This window comes from Oncorhynchus tshawytscha, linkage group LG10 (genome assembly GCF_018296145.1).
Source record: "Oncorhynchus tshawytscha isolate Ot180627B linkage group LG10, Otsh_v2.0, whole genome shotgun sequence".
Classification (NCBI taxonomy): Eukaryota; Metazoa; Chordata; class Actinopteri; order Salmoniformes; family Salmonidae; genus Oncorhynchus; species Oncorhynchus tshawytscha.
In genome coordinates this window covers 66,483,770-66,506,215 of record NC_056438.1, presented here as the reverse complement: position 1 = coordinate 66,506,215, position 22,446 = coordinate 66,483,770, and the positions used below count along the sequence as shown (strand labels likewise).

At 43.9% G+C, this 22,446-nt stretch overlaps 2 protein-coding genes across 4 annotated transcripts; one reads left to right on the top strand and one right to left on the bottom strand.

Moving 5' to 3' along the window:
- Window positions 1-233: 233 nt before the first annotated feature.
- Window positions 234-10,969, top strand: LOC112260702 (nuclear autoantigenic sperm protein). Its single transcript, XM_024435999.2, has 14 exons — window positions 234-380; window positions 684-797; window positions 907-987; window positions 1,126-1,229; window positions 1,455-1,700; window positions 1,791-1,813; window positions 1,909-1,988; window positions 2,157-2,230; window positions 2,356-2,544; window positions 9,648-9,817; window positions 9,967-10,032; window positions 10,128-10,205; window positions 10,282-10,394; window positions 10,815-10,969. Exons 2-14 carry the CDS (start codon window positions 691-693, stop codon window positions 10,819-10,821), a joined length of 1,338 nt encoding a protein of 445 aa, XP_024291767.1. The 5' UTR covers window positions 234-380; window positions 684-690; the 3' UTR covers window positions 10,822-10,969.
- A 773-nt stretch (window positions 10,970-11,742) lies between these two features.
- LOC112260701 (vasculin-like protein 1) lies at window positions 11,743-22,428 on the bottom strand. 3 transcript variants are annotated; one of them, XM_024435997.2, is made up of 11 exons: window positions 22,317-22,428; window positions 18,546-19,738; window positions 18,349-18,463; window positions 16,433-16,562; window positions 15,955-16,292; window positions 15,656-15,731; window positions 15,171-15,520; window positions 14,840-14,998; window positions 14,491-14,615; window positions 14,299-14,401; window positions 11,743-12,081 (listed from the first exon to the last, which is right to left on the bottom strand). In XM_024435997.2, exons 3-11 carry the CDS (start codon window positions 18,406-18,408, stop codon window positions 11,935-11,937), a joined length of 1,488 nt encoding a protein of 495 aa, XP_024291765.1. In that variant the 5' UTR covers window positions 18,409-18,463; window positions 18,546-19,738; window positions 22,317-22,428; the 3' UTR covers window positions 11,743-11,934. The 3 variants fall into 3 exon arrangements, with proteins under 3 accessions (XP_024291765.1, XP_024291764.1, XP_024291766.1); XM_024435996.2 differs by lacking the exon at window positions 22,317-22,428 and adding an exon at window positions 21,749-22,056; XM_024435998.2 differs by lacking the exon at window positions 22,317-22,428 and adding an exon at window positions 21,749-22,057 and having other exon boundaries at window positions 11,970-12,098.
- Window positions 22,429-22,446: the final 18 nt, after the last annotated feature.

Sequence of the window (22,446 nt, the reverse complement as noted above, 5' to 3'; positions counted from 1 at the left end):
CCCGAGGCTTGCATCTCATGCATACTGGAGTTCAATCAAATTATTGCATGGCAGGTGCCATTGTGAAGGGCTCAAAGAGGCAGTCTCAATGAGCTACTGGCTTTTGTCACCATACTTTCTCCCATGTAAATGAAATCAGGGGTTACCAAACGTTTTCACTCCGGACCTCCCTTCCAGTTGGACCGAGTCCCCCCCAGTATTCGACGGATATAAAAATGTGTCACTGCAACTTTAATTTTTCTCCCGCGTCTTCTCCAAGAAGAAGTTGACAGGAAATTATTAGCAAATTTGGCGCCATTTTTGGAACAATTAGACCGAGAGAGCTGTGCTTGTTTTTCCTTGTTTCTTCTGATAGACTTTTATAGCTACTCGCATCCACGGTATGTACATGTTTACCATAAGATGTGTTTAATGCTCATGGCCAGGAAAGTATCACTGAACAGGGTTTGCGAAAACGCGCTAACGTTACTGAGATGAGAAGCTAGAAGTGGAGTTGCAACCACGGAATGTCACCGCTTAACGTTGGTTATTGCGTTCGTAAACGAATGCATGATTCGTTAGCTCGCTACGGGTCTTTATTCAAGACAGTTGAATATTGTTTCCAATGTAGCTAGATAGCCACTTTGTTAGTGCCGACATTAACAGACAGCAAAAATGACTTGGTTATCAATGTTTTCTTCTAGTTGCAAAATGGTTATGGAGGAGGCAAACAAACTCATTGGCACAGGGAAGAGACATCTTGTCATGGGGGACGTGGTATCAGCGGTCAACTACCTTCAAGAAGCCTGCGGGATGTTGTGCGTAGGGGTGGAAGTCAAGTGACACACTGAAAGAATTGGTCTGTAAAAATATTCGCGATTACTTATTCATTTATTAATAAATAACTTTACCTTTTTTTTCTCCCAGAGCCAAAAGGTATGGTGACACAGCAGATGAGTGTGGGGAGGCTTTCTTCCTGTGTGGTAAAGCTCTCTTAGAGCTTGCTAGGTAGGTGTTCACTGTCCTTCACAGTATTTTAGTGATGTACCCCACTGAATGCTGGTCGTAAACAGTATTTTGGTCTCAGAACCACTGCTGTTACAGTTGTAACTAAGACTTAAATGTAATGTTGTCATTGTGTCGCAGGATGGAGAATGGCGTCTTGGGGAACGCTCTGACAGGGGTTCCAGAAGAAGAGGAAGAGGAGAAGCCCAAAGACTCCAACATTGAAAGCACAGACAATGTTGATGGTAAGCATTTTGCATTGTTAAGCCACATGTAGTTGATGCTTGCCTAAAGGTACAGTGTTCATGTTGAAAAAAAGTGTACAATTTGGCCTAGTGGTTGTTGATCTCTCTGATAATGCAGAAAATGCTGTATATCAGATAATGCTGTATAATGTGGTAGTCACATTTACCTGTTTAAAAAATATATATTACACGCTTCGCAATATACCTTTTTTGTTATTATCACAGAGAAGACCAGGGATGACCTCAGAGTTCAGGTCTATGATGCCATGGCAGAAGAAGAGAAGAGCGGCGAGAATGCAGATTCAGATAAGAACACAGTGGAGGAGACTGGAGGAGGCGAGGAGGGACAGACTGTGAACGGCCATGTTAACGGTTCTGACACCACGAACGGCGAGGAGAAAGTTATCGGAGAGAAGGGTGACAAAGCTGAGACTAAAGAGTCATCAGACAACCCAGAAGAGGAGGATGGAGGTTTGAGGCAAACCCGTCATAATGTTTACACTATCTTTTGATGCAAGAAAATAAATGTCATGCACTCACACACTTCTGTCAATGTTTCAGATGGTGAGGATGGGGAAGAAAAGGTGATACTTCATCTACTACTGACCTATGTGTTCCTGCTGATGGTTTAGCTGTTGTAAAGTCAGTAAGTTAACATTCGATTACCGTTTGACCTCAGGAGGACAGTGAGGATGAGGAAGTGGGCAACCTGCAGTTAGCCTGGGAGATGCTGGAGGTGGCGAAGGTCATCTACAAAAGGTACGGTAGGAAATAAATACCCACTCGTCCCTGTTTTACCCTGCTATCCTCCAGTTGTTGTGTACGTGCTCAAGTCTATTCCAACAAATCAATTTGAGCCGTTGGATTGATGCATATGAGACAGACTTAACAGTTTGAGAGCCTGAGTTTGTTTGTGTTCTATTGAAGGAAAAAGGGTAAGGAGGACCAGCTCCTGGCAGCCCAGGCCCATCTGAATCTGGGAGAAGTAGCGGCTGAATCAGGTAATTTCTCAACCACCGCTGGTACTTTGGGTTGGCCCATTTTTGTATGGATTGATATGGGGTTGGCTCCTACATTGTGCTTCTTTGAGGTGTGTTCCTAACTACCTGTTCGATTTCCTCCCCAGGCAATTACACCCAGGCGGTGGATGACTTCCAGGAGTGCCTGTCCCTACAGCTGAAGCACCTGGCCTCAGACAGCCGCCTGCTGGCCGAGACTCACTACCAGCTGGGCCTCACCCTCTGCTCTGACTGCCAGTACAGCCAGGCCATCGAACACTTCAACCACTCTGCTAGGGTTATCAAGAGCAGACTAGGTGAGGAGGTGAATGTGATCAGTGAGATTCTCATTTCGAAATGAATTGTTTAGATCAGTGGTAACCAACCTTTTCTGAGTAGAGATTACTTTCACAGTCAAAAAGCAAGCAGAGATCTACTATATCTATCTAAGCAAAAAAAGGAACGTCCTCACTGTCAACTGCGTTTATTTTCAGCAAACTTAACATATGCAAATATTTGTATGTACATAAGATTGAACAACTGCGACAAACTGAACAAGTTCCACAGACATGTGACTAACATAAATGGAATAATGTGTCCCTGAACAAAAGGGGGGTCAAAGTAAAAAATAACAGTCAATATCTGGTGTGGCCACCAGCTGCATTAAGTAATGCAGTGCATCTCCTCCTCATGGACTGCATCAGATTTGCCAGTTCTTGCTGTGAGATGTTACCCCACTCTTCCACCAAGGCACCTGCAAGTTTCCGGACATTTCTGGTGGGAATGGCCCTAGCCCTCACCCTCCGATCCAACAGGTCCCAGACGCGCTCAATGGGATTGAGATCCGGGCTCTTCGCTGGCTATGGCAGAACACTAACATTCCTGTCTTGCAGGAAATCACTCACAGAACGAGCAGTATGGCATTGTCATGCTGGAGGGTCATGTCAGGATGAACCTGTAGGAAGGGTACCACATGAGGGAGGAGGATGTCTTCCCTGTAATGCACAGCGTTGAGATTGCCTGCAATGACAACAAGCTCAGTCCGATGATGCTTTGACACACCGCCCCAGACCATGACGGACCCTCCACCCCCAAATTGACCCCGCTGCAGAGTACAGACCTCGGTGTAAGGCTCATTCCTTTGACGATAAATGCGAATTCGACCATCACCCCTGGTGAGACAAAACCGCGACTCGTCAGTGAAGAGCACTTTTGCCAGTCCTGTCTGGTCCTCTGGCCCAGCAACGGTGGGTTTGTGACCATAGGCGACATTGTTGCCGGTGATGTCTGGTGAGGACCTGCCTTACAACAGGCCTACAAGCCTTCAGTCCAGCCTCTCTCAGCTTATTGGGGACGGTCTGAGAACTGATGGAGCGATTGTGCGTTCCTGGTGTAACTCGGCAGTTGTTGCCATCTTGTATCTGTCCCACAGGTGTGATGTTCGGATGTACTGAACCTGTGCAGGTGTTGTTACACGTGGTCTGCCACTGCGAGGACGATCATCTGTCCGTCCTGTTTACCTGTAGCGCTGTCTTGGGCGTCTCACAGTACGGACGTTACAATTTATTGCCTTGGCCTCATCTGCAGTCCTCATGCCTCCTTGCAGCATGCCTAAGACGCGTTCACGCAGATGAGCAGGAACTAGAGGTCGACCGACTAATCGGAGTGGCTGATTAATTAGGGCAGATTTCCAAGTTTTCATAACAATCGGTAATAGGCATTTTTGAACACCGATTATGGCTGATTACATTGCACTCGGTGAGGAGACTGCGTGGCAGGCTGACTACCTGTTATGCGAGTGCAGCAAGGAGCCAAGGTAAGGTGCTAGCTAGCATTAGACTTATCTTATAAAAAAAAATTAACATAATCACTAGTTAACTACACATGGTCTATTACTAGTTTATCTAGCTTGTCCTGCGTTGCATATAATTGATGCGGTGCCTGTTAATTTATCATTGAATCACAGCCTACTTTGCCAAACGGGTGATTTAACAAGCACATTTGCAAAAAAAGCACTGTCGCTGCACCAATGCGTACATAAACATCAACGCCTTTCTTAAAATCAATATACAATTATATATTTTTAAACATGCATATTTAGTTAATATTGCCTGCTAACATGAATTTCTTTTAACTAGGGAACTTGTGTCACTTCTCTTGCGTTCTGTGCAAGCAGAGTCAGGGTATATGCAGCAGTTTGAGCTGCCTGGCTCGTTGCAAACTGTGAAGACCATTTCTTCCTAACAGACCGTAATTCATTTGCCAGGATTTTACATAATTATGATATAACATTGAAGGTTGTGCAAGGTAACAGCATTATTTGGACTTATGAATGCCACCGGTTAGATGAAATACAGAACGGTTCCGTATTGCACTGTGAAAGAATAAACACTTTGTTTTCGAAATGATAGTTTCTGGATTTTACCATATTAATGACCTAAGGCTCGTATTTCTGTGTGTTATTATAATTAAGTCTATGATTTGATAGAGCAGTCTGACTGAGCAGTGGTAGGCAGCAGCGGGCTCATAAGCATTCATTCAAACAGCACTTTACTGCGTTTGTCAGCAGCTATTTACAATGCTTCAAGCATTGCACTGTTTATGACTTCAAGCCTATCAACTCCCGAGATTAGGCTGGCAATACTAAAGTACCTATTAGAACATCCAATAGTCAAAGGTATATGAAATACAAATGGTATAGAGAGAAATAGTCCTATAATAACTACGACCTAAAACGTCTTACCTGGAAATATTGAAGACTCATGTTAAAAGGAACCACCAGCTTTCATATGTTCTCATGTTCTGAGCAAGGAACTTAAACGTTAGCTTTTTTACATGGCACATATTGCACTTTAACTTCTAACACTTTGTTTTTGCATTATTTAAACCAAATTGAACATGTTTATTTATTTGAGACTAAATTGATTTTATTAATGAATTATATTAAGTTAAAATAAGTGTTCATTCAGTATTGTCGTAATTGTCATATACACTGCACAAAAAAATAAAGGGAACACTTAAACAACACAATGTAACTCCATGTCAAATCAAACTGTCCACTTAGGAAGCAACACTGATTGACAATAAATTTCACATGCTGTTGTGCAAATGGAATAGACAACAGGTGGAAATTATAGGCAATTAGTAAGACACCCCCAACAAAGGAGTGGTTCTGCAGGTGGGGACCACAGACCACTTCTCAGTTCCTATGTTTCCTGGCTGATGTTTTGGTCACTTTTGAATGCTGGCGGTGCTTTCACTCTAGTGGTAGCATGAGACTGAGTCTACAACCCACACAAGTTGCTCAGGTAGTGCAGTTCATCCAGGATGGCACATCAATGCGAGCTGTGGCAAGAAGGTTTGCTGTGTCTGTCAGCGTAGTGTCCAGAGCATGGAGGCGCTACCAGGAGACAGGCCAGTACATCAGGAGACATGGAGGCCGTAGGCGGGTAACAACCCAGCAGCAGGACCGCTACTTCCGCCTTTGTGTAAGGAGGAGCACTGCCAGAGCCCTGCAACATGACCTCCAGCAGGCCACAAATGTGCATGTGTCTGTTTCTGACCATTTGAGCAGACTCCATGAGGGTGGTATGAGGGCCCGACGCTATGGATGCTATGGACTGGCCCGCCCGTTCCCCAGACCTGAATCCAATTGAGCACATCTGGGACATCATGTCTCGCTCCATCCACCAACGCCATGTTGCACCACAGATTGTCTAGGAGTTGGCGGATGCTTTAGTCCAAGTCTGGGAGGAGATCTCTCAGGAGACCATCCGCCACCTCATCAGGAGCATGCCCAGGCGTTGTAGGGAGGTCATACAGGCACGTGGAGGCCACACACACTACTGAGCCTTATTTTTACTTGTTTTAAGGACATTGCATCAAAGGTGGATCAGCCTGTAGTGTGGTTTTCCACTTTAATTTTGAGTGTGACTCCAAATCCAGACCTCCATGGGTTGATACATTTGATTTCCATTGATTCATTTTTGTGATTTTTGTTGTCAGCACATTCAACTATGGAAAGAAAAGTATTTAATAAGAATATTTCATTCATTCAGATCTAGGATGTGTTATTTTAGTGTTTATTTTTTGAGCAGTGTATATATAAATAATCTCGGCCGATTAATCTGTATCGGCTTTTTTTGGTCCTCCAATCTGTATCGGTGTTGAAAAATCATTAGTCAACCTCAAGCAGGAACCCTGGGCATCTTTCTTTTGGTGTTTTTGAGTCAGTAGAAAGGCATCTTTAGTGTCATAAGTTTTCATAACTGTGACCTTAATTGCCTACCGTCTAAGCTGTTAGTGTCTTATCGACCGTTCCACAAGTGCATGTTCATTAATTGTTTATGGTTCAATGAACCAACGTGGGAAAGTGTTTAAACCCTTTACAATGAAGATCTGTGAAGTTATTTGGAGTTAAGAATTTTCTTTGAAAGACAGGGTCCTGAAAATGGGCCGTTTTCTTTTTTTTGGTGTGTGTGTCGCGTGCACACTACCGTTCAAAAGTTTAGGGTCATTTAGAAGTTTCCTTGCTTTTGAAAGAAAAGCACTTTTTTGTTAATTTAAAATAACATCATATTGATCAGAAATACAGTGTAGACATGGTAAGTGTTGTAAATTACTATTGTAGTTGGAAATGGCAGATTTTTTTAATGTAATGTCTACATAGGCGTACAGAGGCCCATTATCAGCAACAATCACTCCTGTGTTCCAATGGCATGTTGTGTTAGCTAATCCAAGTTTATAATTTTAAAAGGCTAATTGATCATTAGAAAAGCCTTTTGCAATTGTTAGCACAGCTGAAAACTTGTGCTAATTAAAGAAGCAATAACACTAGCCTTCTTTTAGACTAGTTGAGTATCTGGACTCAACATCAGCATTTGTGGGTTTGATTACAGGCTCCAAGTCCAGAAACAAATAACTTTCTTCTGTAACTTGTCAGTCTATTCTTGTTCTGAGAAATGAATGCTATTCCATGTGAGAAATTGCCAAGATCTCATACAAAGCTGTGTACTACTCCCTTCACAGAACAGCACAAACTGGTTCTAACCAGAATATGAGGAATGGGAGGGGAGGCCCCAGTGTCTAGTTCATTGTCCTTTTGGAAGACCCATTTGCGACCAAGCTTTAACTTCCTGACTGATGTCTTGAGGATGTTGCTTCAATATATCCACATAATTTTCCTTCCTCATGATGCCATCTATTTTGTGAAGTGCACCAGTCCCTCCTGCAGCAAAGCACCCCCACAACATGATGCTGCCACCCTGTGCTTCACGGTTGGGATGGTGTTCTTCGGCTTGCAAGCCTCCCCCTTTTTCCTCCAACCATAACGATGGTCATAATGGCCAAACAGTTCTATTTTTGTTTCATCAGATCAGAGGACATTTCTCCAAAAAGTACAATCTTTGTCCCCATGTGCAGTTTCAAACCGTAGTCTGGCTTTTTTATGGCGGTTTCGGAGCAGTGGCTTCTTCCTTGCTGAGCAGCCTTTCAGCTTGTCAATATAGGACTTGTTTTACTGTGGATATAGATACTTTTGTCCCTGTTTCCTCCAGCATCTTCACAAGGTCCTTTGCTGCTGTTCTGGGATTAATTTCCACTTTTCGCACCAAAGTACGTTAATCTCTAGGAGAACGAACGCGTCTCCTTCCGGAGCGGTATGACGGCTGCGTGGTCCAATGGTGTTAAAACTTGCATACTATTGTTTGTACAGATGACTGAAGTACCTTCAGGCGTTTGGAAATTGCTCCCAAGGATGAACCAGACTTGTGGAGGTCTTAAATTTTGTTTTCTGAGGTCTTGGTTGATTTCTTTTGATTTTCCCATGATGTCAAGCAGAGGCACTGAGTTTGAAGGTAGGCCTTGAAATACATCCACAGGTACACCTCCAATTGACTCAAATGGTCAATTAGCCTATCAGAAGCTTCTAAAGCCATGACATAATTGTCTGGAATTTTCCAAGCTGTTTAATTAAAGGCACAGTCAACTTTGTAAACTTCTGACCCACTTGAAATAAACTGCCTGTAAACAATTGTTGAAAAATGACTTGTCATGCACAAAGTAGATGTCGTAACCGACTTGCCAAAACTATAGTTTGTTAACAAGAAATTTGTGAAATGGTTGCAAAACGTGTTTTAATGACGCCAACCTAAGTGTATGTAAACTTCTGACTTCAACTGTACCTGTGGCGCTGATGTTTAGGCCAAGGAATGTGTCGTTTTTTTTGTGTGCTCTAGGGCAATGGTGTCTAGATGGAATTTATATTCGTTGTCCTGGCAACTGGACCTTTTTTGGGAGAAGCCGACGCCTCACAAGTCCTCAACTGGCAGCTTCATTAAATAGTTACTGCAAAACACCAGTCTCAACGTCAACAGTGAAGAGGTGACTCTGGGATGCTGGCCTTCTAGGCAGAGTTCTTCTGTCCAGTGTCTGTCTCTGCTTTTGCCCATCTTAATATTTTCTTTTTATTGGTCTGCAATGTATTTTTCTTTGCAACTCTGCCTAGAAGGCCAGCATCCCAGAGTCGCCTCTTCACTGTTTCTAAGTGATCCCAAACTTTTGAACGGTGGTAGTGTCTATATGTGTATGTATAAATAGGATTTAAAAAGTCTATGCAACATTAATCTCATAAAACCAGTTCTTTAGGAATGAGATGTGTGCAGTAGGCCTAATACTATCACAGCATATTAGCTATATGCCTGGCCTGCCAATGTTCTTCTCAGATCATATATTTCACAACTCTAGCTTTGATAACAAAATAGATCAGTTGTATAACTTGCGAGGCACAGCTGAGCATAAATTGAAATCTGATGGTCAGTCTACGGAGGGAAAGAACAGCGGAGGGTTCACCTCTCCCAGTCCCTGTTCTCTCCTTTCCTCCGGTGAGACTGACCAGAGGGGATAGTCTTCCACCTGATGGCGAAGCTTGAGTGGCACCTCATTATTTCTGCCTCATGCACAAATTCATGTTCCTATGACCAGAGAAAGTGAAATATTCCTGGATATTAAAATGGACACGATGCAGGCCTATCGGTAGTTGGCTACTCATTCATTGCAGCTACAGCGTGAGTAAGGTGAAGCATGTTATTAATTTGAAAGATCAGCTCTTTGCGGTATTCTGTCTCTCTGGTCATGGTTTCAAAAGTTATGAAATCTCACATAGGCTAGTTTCAAACTTTGCTGTACGGTCATGGAAGCAGTAGGAATGGTGATTTGAGCTATTCGATTGGCCAGGGCAGCAGACATAGTTGATTTAGCCACCGCTCTCCTCGACAAATGCAGTGGTTCAAAATGGGAACACTTCTGAATCAAGTGCACCTACCTCCAACAGCAAAAGACGGCCGGATGGTGGCTGCTGGTTTTATTCTTGGAAAATGTTACTCTTCTACCTTGTAACACCCTTGTATCGTTTGTCTCCCAGCCAAGGTGCTGGAGAAGGCAGGGGGGCCAGAGGTGGCCCCTGAGGAGAGAAAGGAGATGGAGGAGCTGAAGGCTCTGCTGCCAGAGATCCAGGAGAAGGTTGAGGACGCCACCGTGGGACAGAAAATGGCTGCCGCTGTTGCAGCAGAGGCTGTGGTGCAGGAGACACTGGTGAGAAGGGGATTGAGATGGTGGCTCTAACCAGTGATTGACCCAGTCCTAGCCCACTTACTTTTTTAGGCTCTCTTAAGGTTTGAATTTATGCAATACGGCGAGCTTGAAGTTTGATTCCACTTCGTTGTTTTTGGTTTATTTTTCAGGCAGGTGGTTCAGCGTTTCCAACTCCGAGTGGAAGTTCTCAAAACGGAGGGGCGTCTGCATCTATAGTAAGCCTGCGCCTCATGATTTTAGTCAGCTTTATTTGTTGTTCTTTAAACAACGTATTCTAAGGGATATGTCGGTGTGTCCTCCCCTCACTCAGATTCAAGTCCGATCCACATACGGAAACGCCCCCTCAAAGTCTCCTGCCTCTGACATCTCACACCTGGTCAGAAAAAAGGTCAGTGAAGTGAAACTATTTGCGTCCAGATCCACCCCCCCAGTATCCACAAACACATTTTTGTATTGTTTAACAGAGGAAACCGGGAGACAGTCCAGTAAAGGAGAACGTCTCTAAAAAGATTAAACAGGAGACTCAAGTTAACAGCAACAGGGACAACGGTGTCAAAGATAAAATGGAGGTTGAACGGTATGTATGGAGTATGTGTTTTCCACTGCAAGTAGTGACTATTTATTTATCCTTTAACTAGGCAAGTCAGTTTAGAACAGTCTGATTTACAATGATGGCCTACCCTGGCCAAACCCTAACCATGCTGGGCCAATTGTGCACCATCCTATGGGACTCCAAATCACAGCCAGTTGTGATACAGCCTGGAAGCGAACCAGGGTCTGTAGTGATGCCTCTAGCACTGAGACCGCTGCGCCACTCGGGAGCCCAAGACAACCTGTAAGATTGTCATGGAATACCTACATGTACTACTCAAGCTTTTATTTTTTTACATTTATGAAGTAGATCACCCTCTGCTCGTTTCACATTCAATAGCATGTGTGGCTTTTTGTGACTTCAGTGACTCATTCATTGTGATTATTCTCATGTTTCCCCCTGCAGCCAGTGAAGCCCTGGTGACTTATGCCAATTCCTGATTGTCATCACATCGTCCTACTGCAGATCAAGTTGTAAATGTCATCTTCCTATTGTGTGCCTCTGATTTTTTTCATATTTGTAAGGTTTTGGTACCAGATCATTAAAGACTACCTACTTAATCAATTTGTCAGCTTTGATTTGTGTAAAGAGACTTCAAGACTCACCTCTTGGAAAAACAAACTACTGTCCCAGTTCCTCCTCGCATTGATCAGTGGAGTGCTCTAAACATGTATGCTTATAGAATAGATATCCTGGCTGTGGCCATCCCAGCTGAATTCACTGATGACTGGGTTGGTGAGACACTTTGGCAAAGGAGCAGAAGGTTACACTAGTGTCGGACGCACAATGCTAAACCACTAACGGCTCATTTCAATCCCTATCGCTGAAGTACAGTGTGGTTGAAATTAAGGTAAATTACGGTTGAGCCGACATGCAGGGTTTACTGTGAGTGCAGGCTCCGAACGCAGGGATATTGCCTTTAAATTTCAACCGCACAGATTGAATCTAGGCTTAAGTCTCTGGCTTAGTGGTAACAAGTCTGCATGGTTTGTTCATTTTTTCATTTGATTTACAGGAGAGGCGAGAAACTGGGAACTATTGACTGTCAGGTTTGTGTACTGTTAAGCAGCTGGATTCAATCCGTATAGCAGTAGATCTGTTAAAATGAAGGTTCTCTCCGATTGAGCTGACATGCAGCGTTCACCGTGAACTTCGCCTTTAAATCGAGGTATAACAGAACTTGGATACAAATTGAATCCAGCTCTAACTGCTAGACCACCCAGCATGGTTAACACTATTAGACAGTTGTCTATGGTGACTGAATCCACATGTCATTGATTAACCATGATCATAATCCAACTCATTCAGACACAATCAGAACACCAAGGCCTGATTCCTATTGAAACATGTCAGGATACCATTTTAATATTGTTAGTCTCTTAAATCAGATGTGCATTGCCCTTTTCTTGACGAACACTCAGTTCCACAAAGCAAGGGAAGAGGTGCAACGCAGGAACTTCCACTAGAATTTCCCCTTGTGCAAGAATAAGCCAAACAGGTGTTCTGAAGACGAGGGGTGTGTTCTTTAAAGCCACTTTGTCAAGTTGACATCATCATCGTCTGAGGTCTGGCTGCTGGTTTCAGACTCGGAGCCCTCGTCCTTTTCTAAGTGGGCCTCGGAAACACACCTCCAGTGGGTGAAGTGGAGGGGGATGATCCCATTCCTCTTCAGCTAGGAAGAACAAGAACCTAAGTGAAAACACAAACCTAAGCCTTGTTTATACCTGGTGTTAACATGCGTCCTTTGTCCTGATCTTATCCACATTCTGATGGTGCCCACACTAGCCGTTGCATCTACACATTGTAGTATTGTGTCTCATATCCGTCTGTGTCCACATTGTGACCAGATTTGCCGGTTACTCCCTGTACAGAAATTATTTTACAGAATCTTTCAAAATATTAATGTATTTAATTTAAAACAAGTATTGATTGTAAGCTATAAAAAGAGTACCAGTCAAAAGTTTGGACACCATTTATTTGTACTATTTTCTACATCGTAGAATAATAGTGAAGACATCCAAACTATGAAATGACACATGGAATCCTGTAGTAACCAAAAGTATCAGACCACGCCTGGTCCCTCAAAATATATTTTTGATTTGAGGTTCTTCAAAGTAGCCACCCTTTGCCTTGACAGCCTTGCACACTCTTGGCATTCTTTCAACCAGCTTCAAGAGGTAGTCACCTAAAATTGCATTCCAATTAACAAGTGTGCCTTCTTAAAAGTGAATGTGGAATGTCTTTCCTTAATGCATTTGACCAATCAGTTGTGTTGTGACAAGGTAGGGGTGGTATACAGAAGATAGCCCTATTGGGTAAAAGAACAAGTCCATCTCAAATAAGCAAAGAGTAACAACAGTCCATTACTTTATGACATGGTCAGTCAATTAGGAAAATTTCAATAACTTCGAACATTTCTTCAAGTGCTCTCGCAAAAACCATCAATTGCTATGATGAAACTGGCTCTCATGAGGACCACCACAGGAATGGAAAACCCAGAGTTACCTCTGCTGTAGAGAAGTTCATTAGTTACCAGCCTCAGAAATTGCAGCCCAAATAAATGCTTCAGAGTTCAAGTAACGGACACATCTCAACATCAACTGTTCAGAGGAGACTGCGTGAATCATGCCTTCATGGTCGAATTGCTGCAAAGAACCCACTACTAAAGGACACCAATAATAAGAAGAGACTTGCTTGGGCCAAGAAACACAAGCAATGGACATTTTGGAAATCTCTCTTTTGGTCTGATGAGTCCAAATTGGACATTTCTGGTTCCAACCGCCGTGTCTTTGTGAGATGCAGAGTAGGCGAACGGATGATCTCATGTGTGGTTCCCACCGTGAAGCATGGAGGAGGTGGTGTGATGGTGCTTTGCTGGTGACACTGTTGTGATTTATTTAGAATTCAAGGCACACAACCAGCATTCTATAGCGATACACCATCCCATCTGGTTTGCACTTAATGGGACTCATTGTTTTTCAACAGGACAATGACCCAACACACCTCCAGGCTGTGTAAGGGCTATTTGACCAAGGAGAGTGATGGAGTGCTGCATCAGATGACCTGGCCTCCAAAATCACCCGACCTCAACCCAATTGAGATGGTCTGGGATGAGTCGGACTGCAGAGTGAAGGAAAAGCAGCCAACAAGTGCTCAGGATATGTGGGAATTCCTTCAAGACTGTTGGAAAAGCATTCCTCATGAAGCTGGTTGAGAGAATGCCAAGATTGTGCAAGGCTGTCATCAAGGCAAAGCATGGCTACTTTGAAGAATCTAAAATATATTTAGATTTTTAAAAAAAACTTTTTTTTGTTCCCACATAATTCAATATGTGTTATTTCATAGTGTTGACATCTTCACTATTATTCTACAATGTAGAAAATAGTAAAAATTAAGAAAAACCCTTGAATGTCCGAACTTTTGACTGGTATTGTATAGATGTATAAAAACTCCCAGTATTTTATTTTTCCAAGTATTGATGCCATAAGTCCATTGTACTAAATGTCAATGATTTTAGAGGCCAGTATGATGATGATTTAAATGGTTTGACCATGCAGATCAGTCAGATCACAAGGAGTCTTTTAATAATCTACACCGGTCAAAAGATTTGGGCACAATCAGAATGTGGACAAAGGACGCATGATAGACCCAGGTATAAATGGGTCTCCAGACACAAGTCTGGTCCCACACTATGTGCTTGAGACAACTCTACCGTACAGCATGACAGCAATGGAAGAGTTGGCAACAGCACATACACTAGGCTACCTAAGCACTAGCCATTTTCATTATATTTAAACATGTCTCTTCCTATGAGGTTTAAAGCAGTCACCGAAGATGCTCATAACATTAATGGTATTATTGTAAGATTGTGTCACAAACTCAGACGTACATGTTCAGTTTTAGTCTGGAACTCTCTGAGCTCTTCCTGAGTCAGGGGCAGGAAGCTGTCATCGTTTTCTGGGTATTCCTGCCAGCCCATGGCCTTCAGTAACCTGCAACGAAACAGTGAACACTGCTTAATAGAGTGATGGTGTGTGAGTGATGGTGTGTGTGTGTGTGTGTGTATATATGTCAGTCATACCGGTGTTCTGCCTCCAGTGAGCTAGACAAGTGATCAGTGTCTGAGTCGCTGAGGGAGTGAGACAGGCCGTTCTCATTGCAGACTCCCTGGCTGTAGGCTTTGGGCTCTGGGGTGCTGCTCTCGCCCTGAGGAGTCATTTACATCAAAGAATAGACTCCAAAATAAAACAGGTCACTTCTGCTTACATATGTAGTGAGCCATGTAACGCTCCACATTTGACATGCCTCTGGTTTATTTTCGTTCAGTCAGACTGTGAATTTACCTTCAATTGGTTTGAATGTAACATTTTGGATGTTGTTTTGGAGGGCCTTTGCGTCCCACTAGGACATTTTCTAGGGGTGTTATGTACCTCTCCAGGTGTCCCAGGGCTGCTGCTGGAGGTCAGGTCACCGGTGACCTCGTCCTTCAGCGTCCGCAGGAAGTCACTCTTCCGGTCTGGTCCGCGCCGCATCAGCTTCAGCCGTGACGACGAGGCGATGTCTATGGGAGGAGTCGTACTGAAAGGACGCTGATAGAAAAGAGAGGGAGGAAAAATGTTGAGCCCTTGCTTGTGGTTTCTAACAGTTACGTAAACCTTTTCTCCCTTTATTTTGTTCCTCGGGACTGGATTTGTATGGCCTGCTATACGCTCTCTATGAACCCCTTTGGCCTGTGTAAGGGGTCTGGAGAGCTGCCCTCACCTCTTTGGGGGTGTTGTGGCTATGTAGCTGGGTGGCGGGTTTGGCTGCAGACACAGGGCTGGTGAAGACAGAGTCTCGTCCTGACAGGTGGAGGCCAGGCTTGGTGGAGTCTCTCCCACTCGGCTTCCACTGAGGGGGCTTGGTGGGCACCATGGCAGACTTAGGCACCAGGTTCTTATAGACTGAGTGGGTAGAGCTAGTGATGGTGGGCAGGGCTTTGCTGCCATTGATGGGCGGGGCTCCGGAGCTGGCGAAGCCAGTAGAGAACGCAGTGCATCCTGGGTCCTCCTTGGAAACCTTCTTGATCACCAGCATCTTAGACACCATCTGCTTGCCACTAGGCGGGTTCTCTGGAGAGATGGGAGCAACTAGTTAGGAGGGGTGTAATGACATGGAGACAAAGAGAGTGGGCTGAACTTTGTGAAGATGTTACTGGTGTCAACTTTGTAATGTCAATAGATCAATTCATCTATTAGAGGGATTACCCCATACTCCAGCGTGAGGAGCCACTGGCCTCATCTGGTTCCCAGGCTTTCCAGTTGTTTCAGGGTTAAGGGAGGGCTGGTAGGAAAACATTGACATTATTTCACAAGTTTGTATATACAGTATATTTCCTATGATGTTTTATGTTTAGCTGTACCAATCCAGGTATTTTCCGTTAGGTCTTAATGTCACTATGCCCATTGACTAATATGTGACAAATGGCACAGTACCTCAAGTCTGTAAAATGTGACAAGAAGTTGTCAAGAGGTTTCAAGGAATGGAGGATGAGATTATTACTTACAAAGTCCTCTTCCACAAACTTCAGATTGTCTTCCCTGCTGTGTTCATCATTGGGGAACTTGTCCTGGTAGAGGGTCCCAGGGGCGCTCTTGCGGGGATGGAAGTTTCCGTTGCGCTGCCGGTGTCCCCCCTGCCTGTCCCCTCCTCCCGTCCCATGGCGTTTGGGTTGGCGCCCCGGGTGGTGGTGCCTGTCCTGTGCTGCCCGTGGCGCCCCATGCCAGGTGGGATGAGCCTCCTTCCAGCAGGACCCCCCTGCTAGACCACCGTGCCCCCCCTTCGCCACCCCAGAGTCCACAGAGTCATGTCTCAGGAGGAGAGAGGGCTGCTGCCACCCATCACCTGCAGACACACACAGGACAGTAAGTTTAATACTATGTAACGAAACAAACACCGTTCTTTCAAGCAGGCTGTCAACAAACCACACATCACAAACACGTTTTGGGGGGGGGCGCGCAGGGGGTTCTGATCGTCAGGGTTACCTGCGGGGGCATGCAGGGGCCCGTTGTTAAAGAAGCCATCGGAGGAGTTGTGTCGGCGGCGGCTCACAGCAGCACGGCTGTTCCGGTGGTGATGGGGGTCGCCGTGCTTCTCTAGGCTGGCTGCAGGGGACTGGATACAAAAATAAAACGTTTATATTTTTGTCACGTGCACAAGTACAGTATAATGCCTTTCTTGTAACCGCATTCCCAACAATGCAGTAATCAATAGTATTATAAATATAACAAAAACACACTAGAAATAACACTAGAAGGTAAGTAAGCCATGTACAGGGTTAAAAAAAAGTCAAAGAAAAACACCAAAAGAAACACAAAAAAGTTGCGTTGGATCTCGCAGGACTGCAGCCATAGAGTACGACGGCATCATTGTCAACACAAAAAAAGGGCAGTGAAGTGAAACCACGTGCTCCCAGATCATACCCCTAGTCTTCTAGTACCTCCACACACACACAATTATGAAACAGGAACGAATTCTCTCACAACAAACTCAACATTTTTAATCTGATTTATTTAGCAATACAATGTCACAGATACATAATACACATACACTATATATACAAAGTATGTGGACATCTTTTCAAATGAGTGGATTCAGCCATTTCAGCCACACAAGTTGCTGACAGATTTATAACATAGAGCACACCGCCATGCAATCTCCATAGACAAACATTGACAGTAGAATGGCCTTATTGAAGAGCTCAATGACGTTCAAAGTGGCACTGTCATAGGATGCCACCTTTCCAACAAGTCAGTTCATCAAATACTGCCCCGCTAGAGCTGCCCTAGTCAACTGTAAATGCTGTAATTGTGAAGTGGCAACGTCTAGGAGCAAAAACGTCTCAGCTGCGAAGTGGTGGGCCACACAAGCTTACAGAACGGGACCACCGAGTGCTGAAGCGCGCAGCTCGTACAACTCGATGGGACTGACCTCAACCCCATCGAACACCTTTCAGATTAATTGGAACGCCGACTGGGAGCCAGGCCTAATCACCCAACATCAGTGCCTGACCTCACTAATGCTCGTGGCTGAATGGAAGCAAGTCCCTGCAGCAATTTTCCAACATCTAATGGAAGGCCTTCCCCAGAAGAGTAGAGACTGTTATAGCAGCAAAGGGGGGACCAACTCCATATTAATGCCCATGATTTTGGAATGAGATGTTTGACGAGCAGGTGTCCACATACCTTCGGTCATGTAGTGTATCTATGTAATATACAGTCATGTGGACATTAAGCAGCTTAGGTTTGGTGTTTATGTAATAACTTTGTGTTGTCCATCAGTCACTACTATCAGCTTGATCTTACTGGACTGCCAATGTTGAAATCGGTATCCACAACTAATTTGGCTGGTGTACAACCTGAAAAACAAAATCACCTGGTATAGTCTACACTCTGACGACCAGATTACTCCAAGCTCTTGCTGAGAGTAAAAAAACATGGTTCTCATTTAGCTGAATCTCAATCCCATGTCTTGCTCATGGGCCTACTAGACAACACCACAACAGGCTCTCCTGCTTTTTACACGTCTGTCTCTGTCCATTCACCTTCCCTTTCTAGTTAAATAAAGGTTAAAATAAAAAATAAAATGTATTCTACTGCTTTCACTTACCACAGAAAAATACATATTACAAATCAATCATACAGAGCCTGGAAGATAGTAACTCTATGAGGAATGATAATAAAACAAGCAAAATCCCCTTCACTCCCTGTCAGTTTCTTCATCCTCTCTCCATTACAGTCTACATTCATTCAATATGACTTCCTTGTTTTTCTCCTGTCTGTTTCCCTTCATACAGACTATTTTTCCTGTGCTGATTGCAGTCAGTCTGCCCCCAATAAGCCTGCCCCTGCTTGTGCGCACACACAAACGTACGTAAATACCCACACAAACACGGTCTCACCTTGGCAGGCTGGGGCGTGGAGAAGTTAAGCCAGGCAGGAACAAAGTCATGCTGCGCCATTTAGGTCCAGTGTCTCCTGTCAGTGGATCGAGGCATCAAACCTCATGGCAAGGATCTGACACAGAGTAAAATGAATGAGAAATCTTGGATTTTGGGACAAAAGAAACACATTGTTACATAAGACTTGTCATTATTACCCCAGAGTATTTGGCTCTGAAGTCCTCCCCTCTTCCTCTCGGTCTCTGCCTCCTCTGTGGGATTGACTCAGAGTGTGTGATGGAGAGCAGCACCTCACTGCCGAGCCCTCCTCCTCCTCCAGGACAGAACAGCCCCTTTCCCCAGAGGCAGACCCCGTCGTCCAGGGTGAAAAGTTGGGAGTCGGGTCACAGGATTCTGGGATTATCTGGAATGGTGATCCAGAAGCGTTGTTACCCCCAAATTCGTCCTGATCACTCTACCGAAGCAGGTAGGATTCTTTGTCAGGGGAAGAGACACATGGAACCTGCTTGATCCGTTTTGTGAAACAGAAGGTTCTGATTGGCGGGCTCAGTAGACAGGCAAGTGAATTGCCCAATGGGAGAGGCAGGTGCAGGTTGTCTGCTGAGATTGGAAGCTCTGGGGCATCGAGCCCTGTCAGTGTGAACGGGACAGTTTCACTATGACATCAGAAGTGTGCTGGAAGGAGGTTCTGGCTCTTCTCCTGCCACTATCAGTGCCAGCTCTTAGTCATTTTAGGCTCTACCCAAACACATGCAGAAAATAAATAAATTCAGAGACCTCTTTTTATTCCAATGGAGGTCACTGAAAACCACAGTTCACCTCATTAAACTGGTGAAAAGGCTGTCTGGGGTTGAAGGGAAAAAAAGGGTGTCTAGTATTACAGTCACATGACAGTAAAGGCAGTAGAATCCACTGTTACATTTCTGACATCTTCAATTCCCGGTCAGTGAAATGTTGATACTGCAGAACAATGCATTATAATGCAGCTTTTCAATGCATGCTAAGGACAATGGTGTCTCAACGGCTGATTAGATGGGTTGCTTTCTTCATCTGTTCTATTATATTTGCTGGTATAATTAGCTGTAGTTGTGTGGTTGAAGGATGAGAGTGCAAAGGTTTTTAAACAGTATAACAGCAATTGCTTACAATCAGTGTTCTGTGTGTCACAACACACCTGGGACACTTTGTTGAAAGACAAAAAATAAACTTGTCCATAAAAGAGGGAACCTCTGAAAGGCAAATATCTTCCTTTCTTCAAAGCAAAGAAAGTGTAGGAACATATGGAGCATGTGTCAGAAGGACAGGTGCTGTGCAGTTACTCCTAGTATTTTCCGTCCTCTTGTAGCGTTGCTTTCACATGTAGTAGTATCTGCACTTATGCAGACCGGACCTGCAAACACAAAAACAGAAATACTTTTGAATTTCAGACACACCGGTAAGGTTGTAATGCACAGACCCTTAGCTTACAAGTTTATGCAGGTATATACCCGAGTCATGTTTCCAGCACAATATGTAGTGTACGTCAAACTTGATGAATAGTTCTCCCAGAACACCTTTGATGAACCCACAATATAGCTTCTCATTCAAAAGACAGCAAACACATTGCAATGGTAAAAAGAAACGTTTTGAAGCAAAACATAATCAAAAACCAGAGCTCTTAAGACATTTTATACTCTCTTATAAAACTGCAAGCTTTTATCAAATATGTATACCAGTCTAAAAATATTCTAGACCTGAAATGTTTCTCTCTCTCCCAGCCTCTGATCTAAATCAGGCAGTGTGTGATTGTGTTCTAAACTACTAAGAACTGCAACCCACTCACAGCATGTCATCATCATTAATGATCATAAAGCTGTCGTGCTTCCTAAATACAAATCAATAAACATGACTTGCCTAGTTAAAAGGTACAATTATATATTTTTATTAAAATATCCTTTATAGCACTGTGATAGGCTGTCCAATGGCTTCCATTGTGTATTGAGTTGACCAAGTTATTGTGGACACATTCACTTTTACAAACAGGTTAAGGCACTGTCAAAATTCTTAGCAAGTTAAGAAATCATTTGAGCAGATTCAGGAAGCAAAAACTTTGATCACTGCTAGCTAATTATCTGGCTAGCTACAAAAGTATGGACACCCCTTCAAATTAGTGGATTCGGCTATTACAGCCACAACTGTTGCAGACAGGTGTATAAAATTGAGCACACAGCCATGCAATCGCCATAGACAAACATTGGCAGTAGTATGGCCTTACTGAGAAGCTCAGTGACTTTCAACGTGGTGAAGTGGAAACGTCTAGGAGCAACAACGGCTCAGCCGCAAAGTGGTAGGCCACACAAGCTCACAGAACGGGACCGCAGAGCTCTGTAGTGCGTAAAAACCGTCAGTCCTCTGTTGTAACACTCACTAGCGAGTTCCAAACTGCCTCTGGAAGCAACGTCAGAAAAATAACTGTTCGTCGGGAGCTTCATGAAATTAGTTTACATTGCTGAGCAGCAGCACACAAGCCTAAGATCCCCATGCACAATGCCAAGCGTTAGCTGGAGTGGTGCAAAGCTCGCCGCCATTGGACTGGAGCAGTGGAAACGTGTTCTCTGGAGTGATGAATCGTGCTTCACCATCTGGCGGTCCGAGGGCCGAATCAGGGTTAGCCGGATGCCAGGAGAACGCTACCTACCCAAATGCATACTTACAACTGTAAAGTTTGGTGGATGAGGAATAATGGTCCGGGGCTGTTTTGCATGGTTTGGGCTTAGTTCCAGTAAAGGGAAATCTTAACGCTACAGCAAACATTGATATTCTAGATGATTCTGTGCTTCCAACTTTGTGGCAACAGTTTGGGGAAGGTATTTTATCAGGACAATTCCTCCTGTGCACAATGCGAGGTCCATAGAGAAATGGTTTGTCGAGATCGGTGTGGAAGAACTTGACTGGCCTGCACAAAGCCCTGGCCTCAACCCCATCGACCACGTTTGGGAAGAATTGGAGCGCCGACTACGAGCCAGGCCTAATCACCCAACATTAGTGCCGGACCTCACTAATGCTCTAGTGGAAAGCCTTCCCAGAAGAGTGTAGGCTGCTTCTGCAGCAAAGGGGGAACCAACTCCATATTAATGCTAATAGGCTATGATTTTGGTATGAGATGTTCAACGAGTATGTATCCACATACTTTTGGCCATGCAATTTACAGTATATTCCTTGTAAACTCGTTGTAACCAAGTTGTTAGCAAGCTAGCTAGCCACGACTATCACCAAAGCTAGCAAGTCAACTAGCTAACATACAGTAACTCGCAAAACTACGACCCAGTCTCAAACACATACAATATATTTTTGCAACAGAGTATCGTGAAGTTGTTTCTAATATTGCTGTCAAATTTCTGCAAATAAAAGGTAAACAGACCTTCATTCGTTGGCACAACACGGCTTCAAAATGGCTACCGCGTTAGCCCACACCGGGTCGGGGGATTCGGGCGCTAGCTAGCTAATAACGTTAGCTTGCTAGATTTTATAGGATGATGCCAAAACCTACTTATATCAAGCAATATCTTCACGAAATATGATTTAAAAAATATATCTTGACTATTAATATTCCTTTAGCACTACAATACTTTCGTCCTGCTATGTGCCTCCAGATTAAAGTGGCGATTGGGTGTTTGTTTGGATTTTTGGTGCGCTCGCGGAGTTTACTTATCTGGGGTACGTTCAAGTTCTTATAATTTTGCAACCTCAGGCGCGTAGCATTTTGTTTCAAAATGAATAGGAGTGGGATTTTTTGTATACTAAAAACGTCGAAACAGATTAGAAATAAATTAGAGTTAAAACATTTTGCGATCAAAACTTGTCTTTATTTCTTTATTTAACCTTTATTTAACTAGGCAAGTCAGAAACAAATTCTTATTTACAATGATGGCCAACCGGGGAACAGGGGGTTAACTGCCTTGTTCAGGGGCAGAACGACAGATTTTTACCTTGTCAGCTCGGGGATTCGATCCAGTACCTACCGTCCCTGTTTAACTAGTACTAAAACAAAGTACTAGCTAGCTACATATTTGTGATATTGAATGCGACACACTATTTTCCAGGAAGGCGCACTAATCA